This window comes from Lagopus leucura, unplaced genomic scaffold (genome assembly GCF_019238085.1).
Source record: "Lagopus leucura isolate 7727_CA_CO unplaced genomic scaffold, USGS_WTPT01 Super-Scaffold_100004, whole genome shotgun sequence".
Classification (NCBI taxonomy): Eukaryota; Metazoa; Chordata; class Aves; order Galliformes; family Phasianidae; genus Lagopus; species Lagopus leucura.
In genome coordinates this window covers 61737890-61756182 of record NW_024962264.1, presented here as the reverse complement: position 1 = coordinate 61756182, position 18293 = coordinate 61737890, and the positions used below count along the sequence as shown (strand labels likewise).

General features: G+C 39.0%; 1 protein-coding gene across 1 annotated transcript in view; it reads left to right on the top strand.

Moving 5' to 3' along the window:
* Positions 1-5348, top strand: part of FAM193A (family with sequence similarity 193 member A) — a 71302-nt gene extending 65954 nt beyond the window's left edge. Inside the window, exons 21-22 of the mRNA XM_042871233.1 lie at positions 2072-2153; positions 4463-5348. Of these exons, the coding sequence (XP_042727167.1) occupies positions 2072-2153; positions 4463-4556 (176 nt within the window). The 3' untranslated portion in view covers positions 4557-5348. The remainder of the gene's footprint in view (positions 1-2071; positions 2154-4462) is intronic.
* Positions 5349-18293: the final 12945 nt, after the last annotated feature.

The window sequence follows — 18293 nt, the reverse complement described above, 5'->3', positions numbered from 1 at the left end:
CCAGTGTGAAAATTTTAGTGAAATGTTGTTTAATTAAATATATTGAGTGTGTTCTCCATGTGAATATCAGCTTGTGCTAGGAAATAGGTTTTATACGCCCGATAAGAATAGTAAAAGCGTAGAAATTTGAGTGAAATCAAACAAGTTGCACTGACATAATTTTCTTTCCATTGCATTCTTTTGTTCTACTCTCCTGAAAGCCGCTAAGGCCGATAGCAAAGCTGCTGAGCACAAGCACTGCTAGCTGATTTGCCTTGGCAGCGGGCTGCTCTATCTGCTGGATCTGTTCCTGAGTGCACTTGGTCCCTCCTGGGGCTGGTGGTCGGGGCAGCTTTGTGGTGCAGAAATGTCTGCTCAGAGCACACAGCTGAGGAGCAGCAGTGCACAAGTGACATGTTTGCTAGAATGACTTAACACTGCAGTTCATGCTGCTGTGCTGCCTGGTAAGCGTGTAGCACCTCAATCCTCCAGTGGCAGTCTGTGCCTGAGTACAGCATTGAACTTTTTTTCTCCTATACTTTAGCTCTTCTGAATACTATATTGTTATGAGGTTTTGTTTGCTTTGTTGTTTTTTAATTTACACAGAACAGTGTATTCCAGTCGTTGAAGTAAGACAAAACTCTAATCTTTTCTGCATAGGGATGGGTGGTATACTGTAGAAGGAATTTAGGTCACTTCTTGCATCTTTTCTTCTCTTTTTCTCTGTGTATGTAGATATAGACAGACATGCTTTTTCTGCTGTTAATACAAGTATATTTAACAATTTCTGAAAGCTGTTGTTCAAATGTAGGAACATGAGTCTAATTTTATAAAGAGGTAATTGTGCAACTCTCTGGATCTGGTCTGGGTAGCCACTTGGAGTAGTTGTCTTTAGAACTAAAAGAAAGATGGTGTAATATGGTGTAATAATTTCTTTGGCTGTAATTTCTTCAAGATATTGGGTTGCTGGACTAAACTAGCAAAGGCACAAAAGATCAGCCGTGGAAAAATGTACAGGTATTGTAGAACTGAGGCAACAAAGAATTTGTTTCCAGAAGAAACATAAGGTCATCAAACATTGCTTCTGGTATGATCTCAGTTTCTTGAAGAAATAGTCTGGCAGAGCATTCTGACTCCTCTTTTTGAAGAGATTGGGATATAGGGAGCACAGGGCTTTCAGGTTCTTCAGAAGTAAGTTGCAAGGCAAAGATACGTAATTTTTGAGCTGTCAGGAAAGCCTTTAGGGAAGAGTTATCTGCTCTCATAGTTCCAAGGATTCTGGAAAGTAGTGCTGTGTGCTAAGTGTTCTCAGCCGTGTGCTTTGAGTCTTGCTGTCTTTGGAATGTGTTCTGAGTCTGCCTCAGAAAGGAGAACGGTGCATAATGCAAAGGGAGAATTAAAAGAAAGAGGAAAGAAAGTGGTTTCTGCTGCAAATCACATTTTCTGAAGTATCTATGATAGAAATTACAAGAAAAATAAGTACCAGGACAGTATAGTATACCAGTAGCTACAATAGCTGATGCTCAATTGTGACCATGTTAAAATATCAGAATAATGTTTGGAAAAGAATCCTAATCACAAATAGTGTGACTTGCACAAGCAACCTGTGATGTCCCAGAGGGGAACTGAAGTTCTACAAAACCAGAATTCTTGAAGTTTTTTCTTTAGAAATACAATTTCTTCAGTCTTTTCTAAACCTGCCTTTATGGTAGCAAAGCCATCAAAATTCAGGCAGTCAAGCACGATCTCCTACCTGCCTCTTCCTATAGTTTGATGTTTCTCATGTGTATTCCAGGCTTTCGGCATCTTTTGCAATCCATGTGATCAGTAAATTCTGTTACTTTGTCTCTTCCTTGTTTCCAATATAACTCCTTGAAAGATTGAGCAGAGATAATAGTCTGAGGTTTTTAAGAACACATTTTCAATGACAAATTTGTATTAATTCAGCCTAAATGTGAATAATCACTGGTCTAAAAAGCTCAGACAGTTCTTTAAAAAAAAAAATTAAAAAATCAGCTTCTTACTTTTCTTACTTTCTCCTCTCTCCTTCCCCTGTGAAATCTAATGTAATGTAATCCTTTTTCCTTTGTAGATGATGTTTTTCTACCCAAAGACATTGATTTAGACAGTGTGGAAATGGATGAAACAGAGCGAGAAGTGGAGTATTTTAAAAGGTAAAGTTCTGTAATTCCTGCATGGAAAGCTGTTGTGGTTCTTCCAGTTTGCTTAGTGACCAAATCCTAGGATTGTCTTTGTGTCCCCAGTGTTCTCATCAAGATTTTCAGAATATCCCCAGCTATCTTTTCTTTTCTGTAAGCAAAATTTGAATATTTCTTTTATTATCCACGTGGATAAAATACATGCTACTGTTTGTTTTTTTTAAAGTGAAGGTGATAAATACTATGTAAGGTGTTACTTATTGGACAAGTAACTTTTACATTTCAGATGCTATTTTTCAATATTTCATGAGTTTTATTTCATGAGGTTTTTACATGTTTATGGAATCTATTACTTTGGAATTTTATACTGGGCATAAAATAGAGATAGCCCAAATGCAAATATTAGTTTCTACTAATGACAGAGGAGATGCTTATGCTAGTGCAGTGACAATAACAATAAAATGAGCTGGTACTTGAGCCTGTTTTTCCATTTTGGTTGCTTTTGGAGTTTGTTATTTATGTTTAAGTTCTTCAGATAAGGGCAGACAGCTCATACATACATAATACAGTGTGTTCTTCCATAGCACTGTAAACTACTCACACGTATGTTCTTCAGTTACAGCTGGCTGTGCTAGTTGCCCATGAATACTTCTTAGTAAGTCTTTCATCATGATTTAAAAAAAAGATTTATAGATAAATAAACTTTAAGTAGTTGGATACTTTAGAATCGGTGGTTGTTTCACAAGACAGCTAAAGCCATTGATTTTAAAGAGTAGGGCTTTTTTCTTTAAATCAGGCTTTCCATATAGATATTGAATCTTTTCTTACATACTTTTGATAGTCTGTGTGCTGGGCAGTAATACACATCTGAATCTTGCAAAGGACAGCTGCTTCTCTGTGCTGAGTATTCCTGTACAAAATTCGTATGTTATTTAAATCAGTGTTAGTGTTTTAAAATATCCAGAAATACTCTTGAGTGACTGACCAGCTAACAGATTTAGCTGTTTAGATTGAAAGGTTTCATAGTTGGAACGTGATATATATTAAATAGTGCTAGTGAAGAAATGTGTTCTTTACATGTAAAAGTGTGGCTGAAATTTAAACAGGAGTTTGCCATAGATGATTCCAGATGAACAGCTATTAAATAGTGCAGTTATGAGTGTTAATCAGCTCGATACAATCTATTTAACTTTCATCTGTGAGGAAGTAACTGTACAGTTTGCACACATGCCAGTTTTCATGTTTGGAAGAGGTGCCCGAAATGCCCCTATAAATGCTGTTCTAGGCAATCACCATGGAGACACCTTTAATATGTATCATTTAATAATTTCCAATGCAATCAACAGCAAGCTAGCAATATTTCTTGTTCTCCATGGCAGTAAGCTCCACAGGAATTGTTCTCTGTACTGATTTTGTTAATTTATCGTCCTTTCTCGTTGCTTTGGAGCAGAGTGACAGATACATTATTACACCCTGACTTCAGAATTAATTTTGCAAACTGCTTCTAACTATGGCATGGAAAGAACAAAAAAAATCTACTTGACTGTCCATTGTACCCTTCCTATTTCTTTCCTTCTGTCTGTTCCCCTTACTTGGTTTCATTTCTTGGAGAAATCATGTAGCCTTCCATAGAGGGAACTCCTTCACATAGGAGTTACCTTGATGCTGTCATGGAACTTCTAGCCCAGACAAGCTACACCAGACCTTGATAAAGGTCCGGAGCATGAATTAAGAGTCTCTGAAATGCCTTTTTCGTAGTGCGTGCCAACCTTTTCCAACAGATCCTCCCTAAGTATGCATTGTGCCCAGTGAATACAAGTGGATTTTTTGTGCTAAAGATTCTTTTTCTAGCGTGTGGACTCTTTGCCTGCTGTATTACAAACACCCTTTCCTCAAATATTCATTTCAAATGCCACTTTGCTGTAGTCAGACTGGTGTGAGGAAAGAGCAGTGCTCTGTGCCCTTGACTCTTGTGCTTTATCAATTACCTACTATTCATTCTTGTTGTTACAGGGTTTTTGATAAATACAGTCATGTCAGTTCTGGTTTTGGTTAACACCCAGTGAGCTTCTGTGCTGATAAATATGCAGTATTCCTTGTTTCTTCTCCCAATTGCTCTTGCCAATACAGTGGTGTTTAAAACAACCAGTTTCTGATCTACATGGGTAATGGGCAAGTCATTTTTTTAATAAAATTTTTTGTGAAGTTTTGCCCTTCTGAATGGGAGCTGCCCTTCAGAAAAGGGATGCCATCAGTGGTGGGTTTCTTTTTTTTTTTTTTTTTTAATGGTTTCACTTTTCACTTTTTTTTTTTTTTTTTTTCAGGTTCTGCTTGGATTCTGCCAGACAGACAAGGCAGAGACTTTCCATCAACTGGTCCAATTTTAGCTTGAAAAAAACCACCTTTGCTGCACATTGAAATGACACAATATGGGGAGGGAATCCTGCAGGAATCAATGAACGACAACTCCACTTACCTGTCCTGCTGTGCTGAGAGCTTATCTGGTCTTGAGCCAGTGCTGCCTTGCCTTGTCCCCAGTGCTGTGTGGATCTGCACTGAACCCTTTGGCCTGATAATTCTTGCGGACTGAAAAATTGCCACTTTCTACCTGAATTTGTTAGCTTGTGTGCTTGTAGTCTGTGAGTGAGACTTACTTGATTGTAGCTGTATGCCGTTGGAGATGAAACAATAGCTCTTTTCCATCTCCTTCTGAATGCCTTGGCCTCAAAGACTTTAAATTGCTTAGGCTTGGGTGGAGGCCAAAATACTAGTTTGCATCATCTGCAGTGGCTCCTGTCACTTCTGCATCTAGCTATGTTTTGTCATTCTGACTCCTGACAAAGGAATGGACCTGGTCAGTTGTGCTTTCATCTGCTCCAAAATTCTCCTGACATGACTTCATGAAAAAGAGGCTCTTACAGGACAAGTATTTCCTCAGTTCTTTCACAATCTACTGTTTAAGAGTGTACAAGTTACGCTATTTGTGTTTTGATTTTTTTTTTTTCCTGACTTGTAGCCAGCTTGTGTAAGAATACTTGCAGAATGGAGAAAATTTAAAAAAAAGAACAGTACTCACACTATCGAATCTGTTATAGAGTGTATAATTGTATTAACACTGAAGCCTAACTGGCTACTTTTTTAACATATTGTTAAGTAATATTAAAATCATGTCTTTCTTTTTGAAAGATGGAATACATTAGTATGGCAGAAGACCTGTGTCTTGCTTTTTTCTATGTGGGTGGGGTGAGGGAAGAAATGTACTTGGATAGAGTGGTATTCTAAACTGAATCTAACGTTCTCTCAGGATTGGTCAGTGAGTGCTACTTAATTTTAGCATGTTTCTGTAGGAACTCTTGTTTTCCACCTCACGTGATGGGAAAAGCTTTCTGCTAGTGCAGCAAAGATTCCTGCTGAATGCTGGAGTTGTTTGTGAATTCTGTGAATTACTATAATGCTTCTATTGAGAAACAAGGTAATACAAATATTTCCAATGCAATATTAGTGTAGAAATGAAGTAGGTAGGCTCAGTGTTACTGTTGTGTAAGTATTTAACAATTTAGTGGTGTTTTACAGGTTGCATAGTGTCTTAGTCTTGTACTTAAAAACGTTTTTCTGATACCCTACTATTTAGAATAGAGCTACGTTTCATTTGGATGACTGTATTTACCCAATTTATAAGGGCAGTCTTCCGTTTTTATTTTCTTTACAGAAAATAAAACTTCCATTCAGTGTATATTTGAAAGGACAGTGCAGTTTCAGAGCCCACTAGTTTCCTTCTCCAGAGCCATTCCCATGCTGTTTTTTTTCTTCTACTTGGTAACATATTTTGTGCTATAGCTGCTGGGCTTGAAACTGCTTTGCAAGACACAGTACAACTACACTTGGCTTGAGACTTGAGAACGTTGAATGAATTGTTGCTCCTATTTCCCCTTTAAGGCCAGTATGTAGCAGGAGGGCTGCCTTGGCTACAAACCACTGAGACACCTACAATTTCATATCCCTTTTCTGCCGGTCCTGGAGCTCCCATCCTAGATTGTTCTTCTCGTTCAGAATATAGTTGCTCAGTTTACATTCATCCATTGTAGGTAAATGAGATTTCAGCCTTCCTTATGTAGAGGAGGGGATGATAAAATACCCATTATCAAATTACTGACCTGGGGCTTAAAGGGGAAAACTTTTTTGTTACTCTTCAGGTTCAAGATGAGGAGGAAAGTAATAGCATAGCCTCATTTTTTTTAATGGAGTATTGTAACATATGATGGAGTAACTTCATATTTTTATTTACCTGTGCTGAAGGAAGAGCATCTCAAAACTAAACGCTAGGATCAATGCCACTGAGCTTTCACTGTCTGCAAATACTGCGTACTGTTCAAAATATCTGCAGCAATTGCTGGAGAAGAGTGAGCTTTGCTGTTTCTTGGGCCATTGAGACTTGTATCTGTTGCAGCCTGAATTCAGTCTTAGTTACATAACAGTTTAGATGCTTTTAATATGGCACAGCAGCCGTGAAAAATGCTATTAGAACACCTAAAGCTGGGTGTGTTGGGAATCCTTGCAGGCTTTCTCAGTTCTAAAGTATAACACAAGGTGGCAGTGTATGTCATCACTTGTACCCTCTATGTCTGCTCTAAAATTGGGGCATGGAGTGGAAAAATGAGTTGATGTCATGTGACCAAACAATGATGTGGATTCCATTTTCTCTAGATTAGGAAAGCTTTGAAGAATACTGAGTTATTTTTGATGGGGTTAGAAAACTCCTTGTAGTTTCCGCTAATAAATTGGGAAAAAAGTAGTCTTTATTCTTTGTTAACAAAGATGTTGTGAATGATGCATGACTATGACATGCTTTTCTTTATTTTGAAATCCTCAATTAGGAGAACAGGCCTCCTTTGGAAATCCTAGGGAATATATGTCTGCATTAATTATCCTTTTCAAATATACTTGCCTGGAGCTTCATTGTCTGTTATTAGTATAACTGATGTGATTGCATGCAGTGCACAGAAAGCATGAAGAACAAATCTGAATGGATCTGTTGTTGCACCTTGATGAAAACTTAAAGGCAAGTCTTGTTTTTCTCAATTCTTAATTAAGTGAAGATAAGTGCAGAGCGGTCTGGGAGGCATGAGATTTAAAAGTAATAAACTGAGTTCTATGAGTTTTCTGGCCTTGGGCAAATGAGTTAATTACTGCCACTTTGCTCATTAAATGGTTTTAATAAGGATTTGCTGAATTATGAGCATGTTTCTCTAGTGCCCAAGTAGTGATGTGAAATATGTTGAAATGCAACACTAAGGCGTCTTATTGGACAAAAATGCTTTTTGACTTCAGGTGTATTAAATCCAGAGACGGTACATTCAGGTACTTCCAGTAGAACTTCCAGTAGAAGAGTCCTCTAAATACATTATAATGGAGTAAATTTTTTGCTGTTGCTCTTTTCTGAGACAACTGTTGTTCAAAGGAAGATGTCTTCTCTATTTTCTTTTCTGTTTTTCCAACTGAACAAAGAAATAACACCAGACCTCTGGCATCATTTCTGTTCTTCACATTTTTGTGTTCAGTTTCAGCTTTGCAGCTTTTAGCTGTATTGTTGGGCCTCCTCCAGCTCAGTGCTTAGAGATATTGAAGAAAGTACCTGTCGTTGCACTCTGAATCCACATAAGCTGATGAAAAATGCATCAGGTAAAGCTTTGTTTTTCTATAACTGTGCTGTCCAGAAGAAATATTATTGTTCTGCTTACAAAGATGGTAGTTACAAATAGGATTTTCAAGTGGCTAGTGTCCAATTTCTGTCCTGTGGTTTATAGTAATTGTAAAATGAAGATTAAAGAAGATGTGTCTTGATCATGTACTCTGAGTTTTCCACAGTTACTTTTTTGTAAATCTTCTACCAGTCTGAATGTATTTTTTTTTATCGGGGAATACATAATATTATGTCACTAGCTATTCTTTATGCAGAGTCACCAAGAGTTGGTGTGAAATCTGGGTCTGTAACCTAAATGTTCATTCCAGTACATCTGTGTGACAGAAGTACAGCAATCCACAAATCTGCAGAGGTGCAACATAGCACGAGAGAGCAACTTGATAGTTCTTCTCTAGAAATCCTCAGAAAACTGACTTCTGATAAGCATCTGGTAATCTTGATTCAACACCTGCCTTTGTTTTCTTCACCCCTTTTCCTGAAAGCTAAACAGAGAATTCAAGCCAGCATCTCTTTGATAGGACCTAATAGCCATAAAATGATCATTTCAAATATGTTAAGGGTAAAGAACATATAGGAAGCTAACATTTTTGCTGCAAAAATACTTACATTCAGCTTATCCTTATCATAAAAGGAAGCAGTAGGTAGGTGTGGTACCTGTGGAGGAAAAAAGAGTGCATAGTATTACATGGTAAAATTAATAAAATACTGTTGTAATTAACTTGTGATTATCTGCAGCTTACATTATGTGAACTAGCATGCATTCCACATTAAGTATGTCACAGCTTATACAAGTCCGATTTTTCTGAAGAAAGGATGTCTAGACTTGCTTTCCAATTTTGTTTTCCTTCAAGAAGACTGCCGACTCAAGTTAGTACAGCAGTTTGGGATAGTAGTCTTGTGCATGCAAGCAGCATGATGTTGTGTGAGGGTTTTTTCTTATGTCTCAAGTACAGGATTGAAATCCAGAGCTCTGGAGAGTGGCAGGTTGGGATGCTGAACTCATCAGACCGGATAACTGTATTGCTGCCTGCTGTTGCTCCAACGGATTGTGTGCTGCAAACCATTCATCTACATCAAGTGATTTTTTTGTTAACTGGCAATACCTAAACAGCAAAGCCCTCTTCTTCCAAGAAAACAAAAAAGTGGGGGGAATCAAGTCGCTCAGAATCATGTATTTGGATATATAAGCCTTATCTCATACACTCTGTATTCAGAACATTTTGCAGCTTTTTTGTCCATTTGTTAATTGACCATTAACTGGATTCTGCAGTGCAGCTAAGAGCAATTAAGTTGAGGTTTTCTAATATTTTTTTTTTTGGCCTTGTTTTCACAGGATCAGGTTCACAAAATGGCTGAGAGTAGTTTGGGCCTCTGGACCAACTCCTGCCTCCAGCAGAGCCATCCAGGGCCCAGGCATCTTTTGAAGCTTTTCCAGAAGGAGACCCCACAAATTCTTTGGGTCCTTGTGCCAGATCTCCACCTGCATAAGAAAGAAGCATTTCCTGATGTTCAGATAGATCAGTGCTCCAGGTTATTCCCTCTGCCTGTTGTCCTGGCACTGGGCACAATTGAGAAGAAACTGGTTCTGTCATCCCTTCAGGTATTTATAGGCACTGATAAGTTAAGAGCAAATAAGAAGTAGCCAAATTCTAAGAGAAACGGCTGCTCTTGGGCCAACTTTAACAGACTAGTGGGGAAAGACCAATTTTATATAGCATTTCATCACCATATTCACTGACATATGTTGATTATATCAGGGTATAAGTTCTTTGCTCTAGTGAGTGAATTTTCATGACTGTGAGACCACAGCTCTGCAGTCCTGCTGACTGTGAAAGATGTGATTGCTTGAACTGTTTCCTGAAGGTGGGAGTAGTGGTACTCTTGCCTTCCTCTGCTCTGTTATGCAGTGTCATATTTTCAAATATTTTCAATTTTCTTAATTAAGTTTACTCTTACTTTCTATAGCAGCCAGCAGATTAAGTCTTTGCCTCCTGGTTAGCAAGTGAACAGGCTCTTCTGTTTGAAAAGCATAATGGAAACATGGCTTGCTGTCACTCATCTTATGTGCAGCTTCTACTTGCATCTTTCTTTGTCATCCATCTTACAAGCTTTATAAGGTAGTCTTCCTTTCTGAGACTGAGGGCTTATCTGAAAAGTCCATTTAAAGAATTGATGAACCTTTTCAATAATGTAACTGGGTTGCAGGTTACTTGCCCAAGCCATTTGTGGTCTATAGTGAAACTGTTTCAGTCATTCATTCTCCCAGCTGCCTTTGAGCCTGTGTCATTTACATTGATCATACTTCACATATTTCACCAGGTGGGGAAAATTTCTGAATGCTTTTCTGTAGAAAAGCTTATTCTTTCAATACCATGAGTTATGTTACTTGAGTGAGAGGTATCTTCACTGTGTAAAATGGACTGTACATTTTTAAAAATAAAATAAACCTGGGAGTGCCTGTTGTTTCTGTGTAATCTGTGATTAGCTGGCCTGATGTTTCTAAGTATATAGAGAGTGGGTGAGAACAGAATAAAGGCAAAAGGCTTTAGTCTGTTATGTAATGTGTTGCTCCTTATCTGAGCTATGCCAGGTGTTAAACACTTTATAGCAATTTGTTAACCTGCAAGAAGTAGGTTTTGAATACATCACTTATCTGCTTAGGACTGTATTTTACTGCTCTGTAAACTGATACAAAAGCATTGTTGGTAGCTGTGCACCAATAATGATGAAAGAATTGACATAAGGCACATGTGAAGTTGCAAGAAGTTTCAGATGTTATTGAAATTCTCTAATGAGCTGCAGCTGGGGTTGTAATGCTACACAGGAAGATGAGAAGGTGAGAAAGTGAGAATTAAGCAGGCCAGTGTACTGATTGAGTGGTATGAGAAATAATTCTCAAGCAACATCAGAAGTGTTACTCTCTTAAAAAAATATTTCTTAATTTCAGTTTGAAGATCACTAGTTGTGATCATTGTAGCAATGGCTTTTCTGAAATGCTTTTTAAACCCCTCTTGACCATTGCCCTCTTGGGCATTGTGTGCCACAGCTGAGTTACTAGAGAGAGCTGGCATCTTCTTATTTGGTCTGAATTTGCAGTCTCCTGCTTTTGTTACTGGTAGCTGATGTGTTGGTTTTTTTTTTTTCTCCACTCAAATACTTTTTTTTTTTTTTTTACATCAGTCTATGCTTGTGCAATAGGAACATCATTTCTGCACGCTTTGAAACATCTTAGGCATAGAAACTGAGGGAGTCTTGAATGGATTAGGTCTGGGCAGAGATTCTAGCTCAAGATATTGCCAAAATCTGCATGGTGATGCATGCAAGTAGACTAAACACAGAAGAGAAGTCTTAAAATGAAGTTATTACCCATATAAAGATATGTTTGTCTCTCAATGTCAGTCTTTTAAATAATGTGGTGTAGGGGTTGGTCTGCTTGCCAATTCCTTTTTCTCATACCAGCAGTATGTGAGCATGTAAAGGTATGAGATTTTGGGAGCTGGAGCCCAAATACAGTCTTAGATGGTAATCTCTAGACTTGGCTGGGTGATTCTGCTTGTTGCTCAGCTTTCTTGTTTAAACAAACAAAAAACTTATGTGTTCAAACTGGGAGATTATCATCTATACCTTAGATTGATTTTTTTTTTTTATAGCAGTTGACACTCTTAATAATACTTCTGGCAATACAGATTCAACCAAACAAAGGTAGCCCAATGGGGAAACAGGGCAGCTGGTTGAGAAATTGTGGAAGTGATAGTGTTTTGAAATGACTGAGGAGGAGAAAAGCAAAAGCCTAATGCTCTTTGGGTATGGTCTGGAATGCCTTCTGTGTGTTAGATTGCAGGAGATAATGCAACATAATTGAGAAAAGCATGCATGTTACCTGTTTCAATTACATGTATGAAAATTGATGTTCTGTTTCAGTGTGTGATTAAATGGTGTAACAGGCCTGTGGTGTTAAGTTAACATTGTTTTGAATGTGTCGAGTTGAAACATTGCCTAGAGAGCTGACTTCAGATCCTACTTCCTCTTTATATTTTTCTGCTTGTGGTAACATTATCTTGTAGGCCTAAACTTTATAGAACCCTTTATTTCATGGCTATTCTCAATAAACGTGCACTTAATTTTATCTTCTGTGAGAACCAAAATGAGGTAGCTGTGAGTAAATGAAGAAGAGGAAAAAGGATAATTTAAAAATATTTCTAAAATGTGTACTAATGGATATTTGTTTCCATCATGAAGTCTTTAGTAGTTCCTTTTTTTTTTTTTTTTTTTTTTGCATTGTAACTTAAATTGTAAAGCATGAAGAAGTTTTTGAGTGCAAGTTTTTATGGCTTGCAGCTTTTTGGAAAAGTTGCTTTGTTCTGTTAGAGGACTGATTTAATCCATTTACTTTCTGAAAAAGCTTTTGTTTCAACCTGCTTTGACAGTATTTCTCATTTACTGTTACTCCTGTAATTCAGTAGCAAATTGCCAAATTGAGATTTGGTCTTTCATTATGATAATTAGTAATGAATAGTTATGTTTAAAATATCTCCAAACTGGCTGACTTCCCAGACCAGTGTACAGCTTGGAATAACTGGGCCAGGAAAGAGGTGAGACACTTTCTTCCTTCTCATAGAAAAAGCAGGGTGCAAAGAGCTGCTTTGCCCGAGTTGCTATGGGAGTTTGAAACACCAAACCCAGTTCAGCAGAGACCTGTGGCTGGATTACATGCCTGACTTATGTTGTGAGATCTTGTAGAGGGTATGGATTTAACAATTTTTAAAAGAAAAGAGGTGATTTTTGCAGAGCTGTAAAGCATTTGAGCTTTTGGCTTCATGGTGTTCTATGTACCAAATGTTCTGTTCTTTTGTGCAACTTAAGCCACTGTATCCCAAGCTGTCTCAACAAGTTGTTCCTTCTTGCTTTTAAACAGACCTTGTGACTGAGGTTTTCTGAAAGTACTTATGAAGAAATTGGGTTGTGTAAGCAATGATGTGCTGTAGAGGCTTTGTGGCAATAGATCTTAGGAATTAGTACTACATTTTCTAGTTTCTTTGGTTAAACTGTTGTCTCACATGTGCCTGTAAGGCTGCAATTATGCCATAGCATTTCTTATCATGTGTGGACAGATGCTTGGCTAAAACCAGATGTAGCAGCCTGTACCATAGCCAGACCATGTTGTGAGTAAGCTTGATAGGGTCAAAATGAAGTAAAATTCCTAGCTGTTCTCTACGTGGTCGTAGAAGAGGTCTGGTGTTTTTTTAGCTCCTTCATTCCAAGCATAGTAATGACATTACATGTGCTGGAGAAGTGAGGTATGTAGGAACTGTTGATCTGCTGGTCTTCTGTCATTTCGTAAAGATTTTGATAAAGCAGGAAGCATATAACTCAAAGCTGTGACCAGGAAGTAATACAGACCCCTGGTGCTTTGTTTTTCTGTGCACCTTTCCCTTCCTGCTCCTAGTTTTAGTAAATTTGTCTTTTGTCTTACCACATCAGGGAATCAGGTTGATTTGGTTGCAGTTTTTCCTGTCACCGCATTTCCTTGAGGGAGTGGGAACTGTGAAGTGATCTGAAAACTACATATCACTGTTCTACATGGAAAGATGTTTTAATCATTATTAAATAGCTCTTTTATGTCTCTGAAGGATGCTTGTTCTGTGGAGCACAGAATGGAGGTAGGGGGAAATTTTCATCTGAAAGGTGTCATGCAAAATTTTAGTAGCAAATGAGGCGATAGGAGCATTAAAAGTTAATTAATGCTGTGGGTTGTGTTCTGGGGTCAGTACTGCATGGACTTAAATGCTACAATATCACCATCCTACGTACGAAGTAGTTACAGCTTACATGTTGAATATGTGGAAGGAGTTTAGCTATGGTATAAATGTGACTTCAAGCAGTGATTGTCTACTGTGTACAGTGATCATTTTATCTACCCACTAGAAATGAATTTCCAAGAAAGCACGTGACTTACTTTGTTCACCTTACTTTCTCTTATAGAGAGAAACTAAGAACTTTCATTAGAAGCAGTGAGTTTTGTATTGAGTGAGGATTCTTGTTTCACAGCAGATGTACTCATTTGCATAGAGTGGGCTAATTTCAGATGATCAGCTCAGAATGGATTCATCTAATGCAGCTAAATCTTGCCATTTCCCTCTGAGAAGTGTATAGAGAATTGAAATCACCTATTGCTGTGCTAACATGAGGGAAGGAGACAAGGAATATGCAAATAATGTGGCAAGTGTATGTAGGCCTCCTTGTCTGGAAGGATAACTTTATTCCAGTAGAATGAAAAGTTGTCTCTTCAAGCTTTTTAATTGAGAATTCAGTATGAAATTTGACACTTGATTTACTTTTTTAAAAAAGAAAAGAAGTTTTCCGTTACCTTTGATTTTATGGAGTGTTTAGTTGAGGAAATAATTGTCCTTTTATCCAACAGTACAAAACACTGGATACTAGGTTTCTGTAAAGAGGATATGATGCTTTTAGAGAGTTGCCGTAATCTGAGCAGAAGATGTCAGCGTACTGACTGCTTTACATTAGCCAAAGTGGGGTTACTGGGATTGCAAAAGCTGCAAGTTTTTCGGGAATGATAAGACCCAGCAGGCAACTTGAAATATTTCGAGTACCTTTTGCTGAAGTAGCAATGCTCATGTCAGCGATCTCCCACTTGCCCAGTGTGTAACCGAGGAAGTTTGGTTACACTGTGGAAGCTTCATCTTTAAAATACAGTCGGTCTGAGTATCAGCTGTTGGAACCACAGGAGTAATTGCTGTGGATCCAGTCCTTTCGAAATCTGGAGGTTATGTACTGTTCTTCCCCTAGGATGAATTGTTGAAATACTTCTGCTCCTTTTTTTTAGTAGCATTCTTGAGGTCCCTAGTTGTAAGAGGTGCCCTGGAAAGGAAATGCTCTGCCCATAGTGAGAATGGTGTGGCCTGTACAGAAGTTCATCTGCTCTGCAGCCAAGTGAGCTTGGCTTGAGTGAGCCAAGAGCTTCCTGTTTATGTTCACAGTCGTCTTCTGCTGTCTGCCATTGCCAGCAGTAGATGCTTTCTCATGAATAGAGATCAGTATCAGGACTATTTCAAACTTCATCCAGATTTTAAATAACTTCACAGAATCACAGAATGACCAGGGTTGGAAGGGACCTTAAGGATCTTGAATCTCCAACCCCCTGCCACGTGCAGGGTTTGACAGTTCCAGGAGGTGGACTTAGGCCATGCATGCTGCAAGGTGCCAAGTCGCCACATCACTGCTTACTGTATTTGTAATCTGGCCCAATTGCAAACATGGAGCATAGGCAGCAATTTTCATAGTGGCAGTAAGCCCTGAAATCTGGTAGGGCACTGAAGTGTAATGTGTTACAGCCTGGGCTTTCCTTACAGATGAAATCACAGAATCATAGAATATCCTGATTTGGAAAGGACCCAAAAGGGTCATGGAGTGCAGCCCCTGGCTCCACACAGGACCACACAAAATTCAAACCATCTTTCTGAGAGTGGTGTCCAAACACTCTTTGAGCTCTGGCAGCTTGAGGTCGTGCCCACTGCCCTGGGCAGCCCGTTCTATGCCCACCGCCCTCAGTGCAGACCCTTTCCCTCACTCCCAGCTGCCCTCCCCTGACGCAGCTCCACGCCATTCCCTCAGGCCCTGTCGCTGTCACACACAGCAGAGCTCAGCGCTGCTCCTCTGCTCCCTGTGAGGAGCTGCAGCCGCCATGAGGCCTCCCCTCAGCTCCTCTGCTCTGGGCTGAACAAGGAGCCTCCAGCTGTTCTTCACACATCGTGCTCTCTGAACCCTTCCCTATCTTTGTAGCCCTCCTTTGGATGCTTTCTAATAGTTTCTTGTCCTTCTATTGTGGTGCCAAACCTGCACCCACTGAGGTAAGGCCACACCAGGTGATCTCAAGCACCTTCCCTATGCAGACTGTATGGCTGTTGCCAGCTCTCTGCTGCTCTCTCAAAGCTGCTGCATTACTTGGCAACAGGTGATCACAAGATGGCTTCCATTTTGCTGGGGAAAAAAGTTACTTGGTTACAGAGGGAGTTTTAACTCTGAATGCTGCTTGTGTTCATGTCCATATTGCAAACCTTGAAAAATTGGATGGTCTCTTCAGAGGCTGAAACCAGAAAAAATCTCAGAATAGGAGCACAGGGTAAGATTTTTCAGGCCAGAAAGGACTTGTGGAATTTTCTAATGCAACTGTTCCAAGCAGGGTTAGCTTTGAGAACGGATCAAATTATGTAGATGTTTACTCAGTTTGGCCTTAAGCCTTTCAGGATGGAAGCTGCAACCTCCTTTTGCAGCCTGTTTAATGACTTATTAGTTGTAATAAATTGGCATTTTAGTAATTATTGTTCATTTTCTAGCTTTATCTTGTTTTTTTGTGTCGCTTAGTTTTCTATTTACATTAAAAAAAAAAAAGGCACCTAAGAAAGTTCTGGACATGTATTAACTCTTGCTGTTAAAGGATTTGTAAATGAAGCAGCATTCCCAATTCTTCATTCTGTTTGTTCTCTCCACGCATTTTTTTTTAAAATCTCCACTGTCTTTACCTACTTATTTCTCCCTTCATGGTTCCTCATCTATCCTTGTGATAGTGGTAGAGGAAGGACTGTTTTTCGCGTGTTCTGGGCTGTTTGGAATTGTTTTAGTACCTTTTATGCATCTCAAACCATTGACGTACCTTTTAGTGAGCTAGTTACCACCACAACTAGTGGTTCGGATCAGTGAGATAAGAACAGAATCCCGCTCTCCTGTTTCTAAAGCGGCAACTTTTCTTGACAATTTGTGTTCAAATAACTTGTATCTACTAATGAATGGTGGATGGTCAAGTTCCTGGGTTAGCTCAGTCTTGAGATAGAGATTCCGTTCTTATGGGAGGTTACACTATGTAACAAAGTGTTGTAAGCACTGCGGTAAGTGTTTGTTCTCGACAGAATAGTGTAGCAACTGGCATGCAGTGTGATATGTTTGTCAATGTTGTTGTGGGCTGTTCTTCGTTGACACAGAATATTGTTCCACTTTGGGTACATCGTGGTTGTTTCAGGCCTTTCCTTTTTTTGACCTACACAATCTGTGTGTTAAGTAAAGAAAATACTAAATAAATGGCATTGGGTTTTCCCTGGATGAAATTAGTTGTTGACCTTAGGCTACTATAAGCAGCATTACTAAAAGCCCCCACTGATTTTCCTGGTGAGCTTAAGGACACCTCTGAAACAGCTTTTTGTGAGTTAATGTTTGGGGGAAGAACGTAAGGGGTGGTGTGAATGCTGCAGTTTGCAGTGTGGGCTGATGGTTGCTTGAATGAGTGGACTTCCTGATTCAGAGGTAAAGAATGAATGGTCTCTCCTCATAGTTTCATTTTTATTATGAAAGGTACTTGAACAGCTCACTGGTGTCTGCAGCCCTACGCAAATGCTGCCTAGACAATCATTTCCATTGCAGAAAAAGTCCAGCTGCCACACCAATGGGAAGTTGAGGCTTTCAGTTCATTAAAGCAAGCTTCTATGAGTACATGTACTCAGTTGAGAATGTTGCAGTGTCAAGAAGGGTCTGCAAAAGACTTCAACTTCAAAAGCTTCCATTGTCTCAAGACACACACTGTTCCAGCTCAGCTGCCTCCTGTTGTAGCACTGGGTGTAAGCATGTAGTTGCAGCAGCTTTGCTTTATTAGTTGAATTTGGAACATGTACATGGAGTTATCTTGCTGGTGGTTCAATTAAAAGGTCTGAGAACTGCTGAGATGCTCCTCGTATTCTTATTCATTTTCCTACTTTTTGTCTGGTTTGTTCCCTTTGCTGTGCTGATTCTCCTGTATTTGCAGGTTAGCTCCTTGAAACTGGGTATTACTATGATATAAAATTACTATGATGTAAGTAGTTTTGGAGAGTGGTCTTGCATGCTTATTTTTTTTAAACCCCTTCGTGCTAATGGTTACTTTGGCATTACATCAAAACACTGCTATTTTACAAAGCAGCAGCAGGATGCTGATGACTTCTACTAAGAAACTTTTTCCAGGATAACAGTTGCATCCAAGCTTTAAAGGAGGAGGCTCTGTAATACTGGAAAAGTTAGTAAAAAAAAATGAATGGGATTGGGTGTCTTCCACATGAAAGTTGTTAGTCCCTTTTTATCCTAATTGAATTAGTTATTTTACTGTATTGTTGAAGCTGTGTTCGTGCTTGCTCTAAGGGTTAGGGGCCTTTCAGTGTTACGGTATTATGGGAATAAAATTTAGCCACCAAATTCCTGATGTCAAGCCTTGGTGATGGGGGGAAGCAGTGGTGTTAACAGTTAGTGGTGTTGACAGTTTTTCTGATATCAAAGAATGATAGAATAATAGAATGACTTGAGTTGGATGGAACCTTCTAAGATCATCCAGTTCAACCCCTTTGCCGTGGGCAGGATTGCCAACCACTTAATTAGGTACTAAATTAGGTTGCTGAGCATCCCATCCAACCTGACCT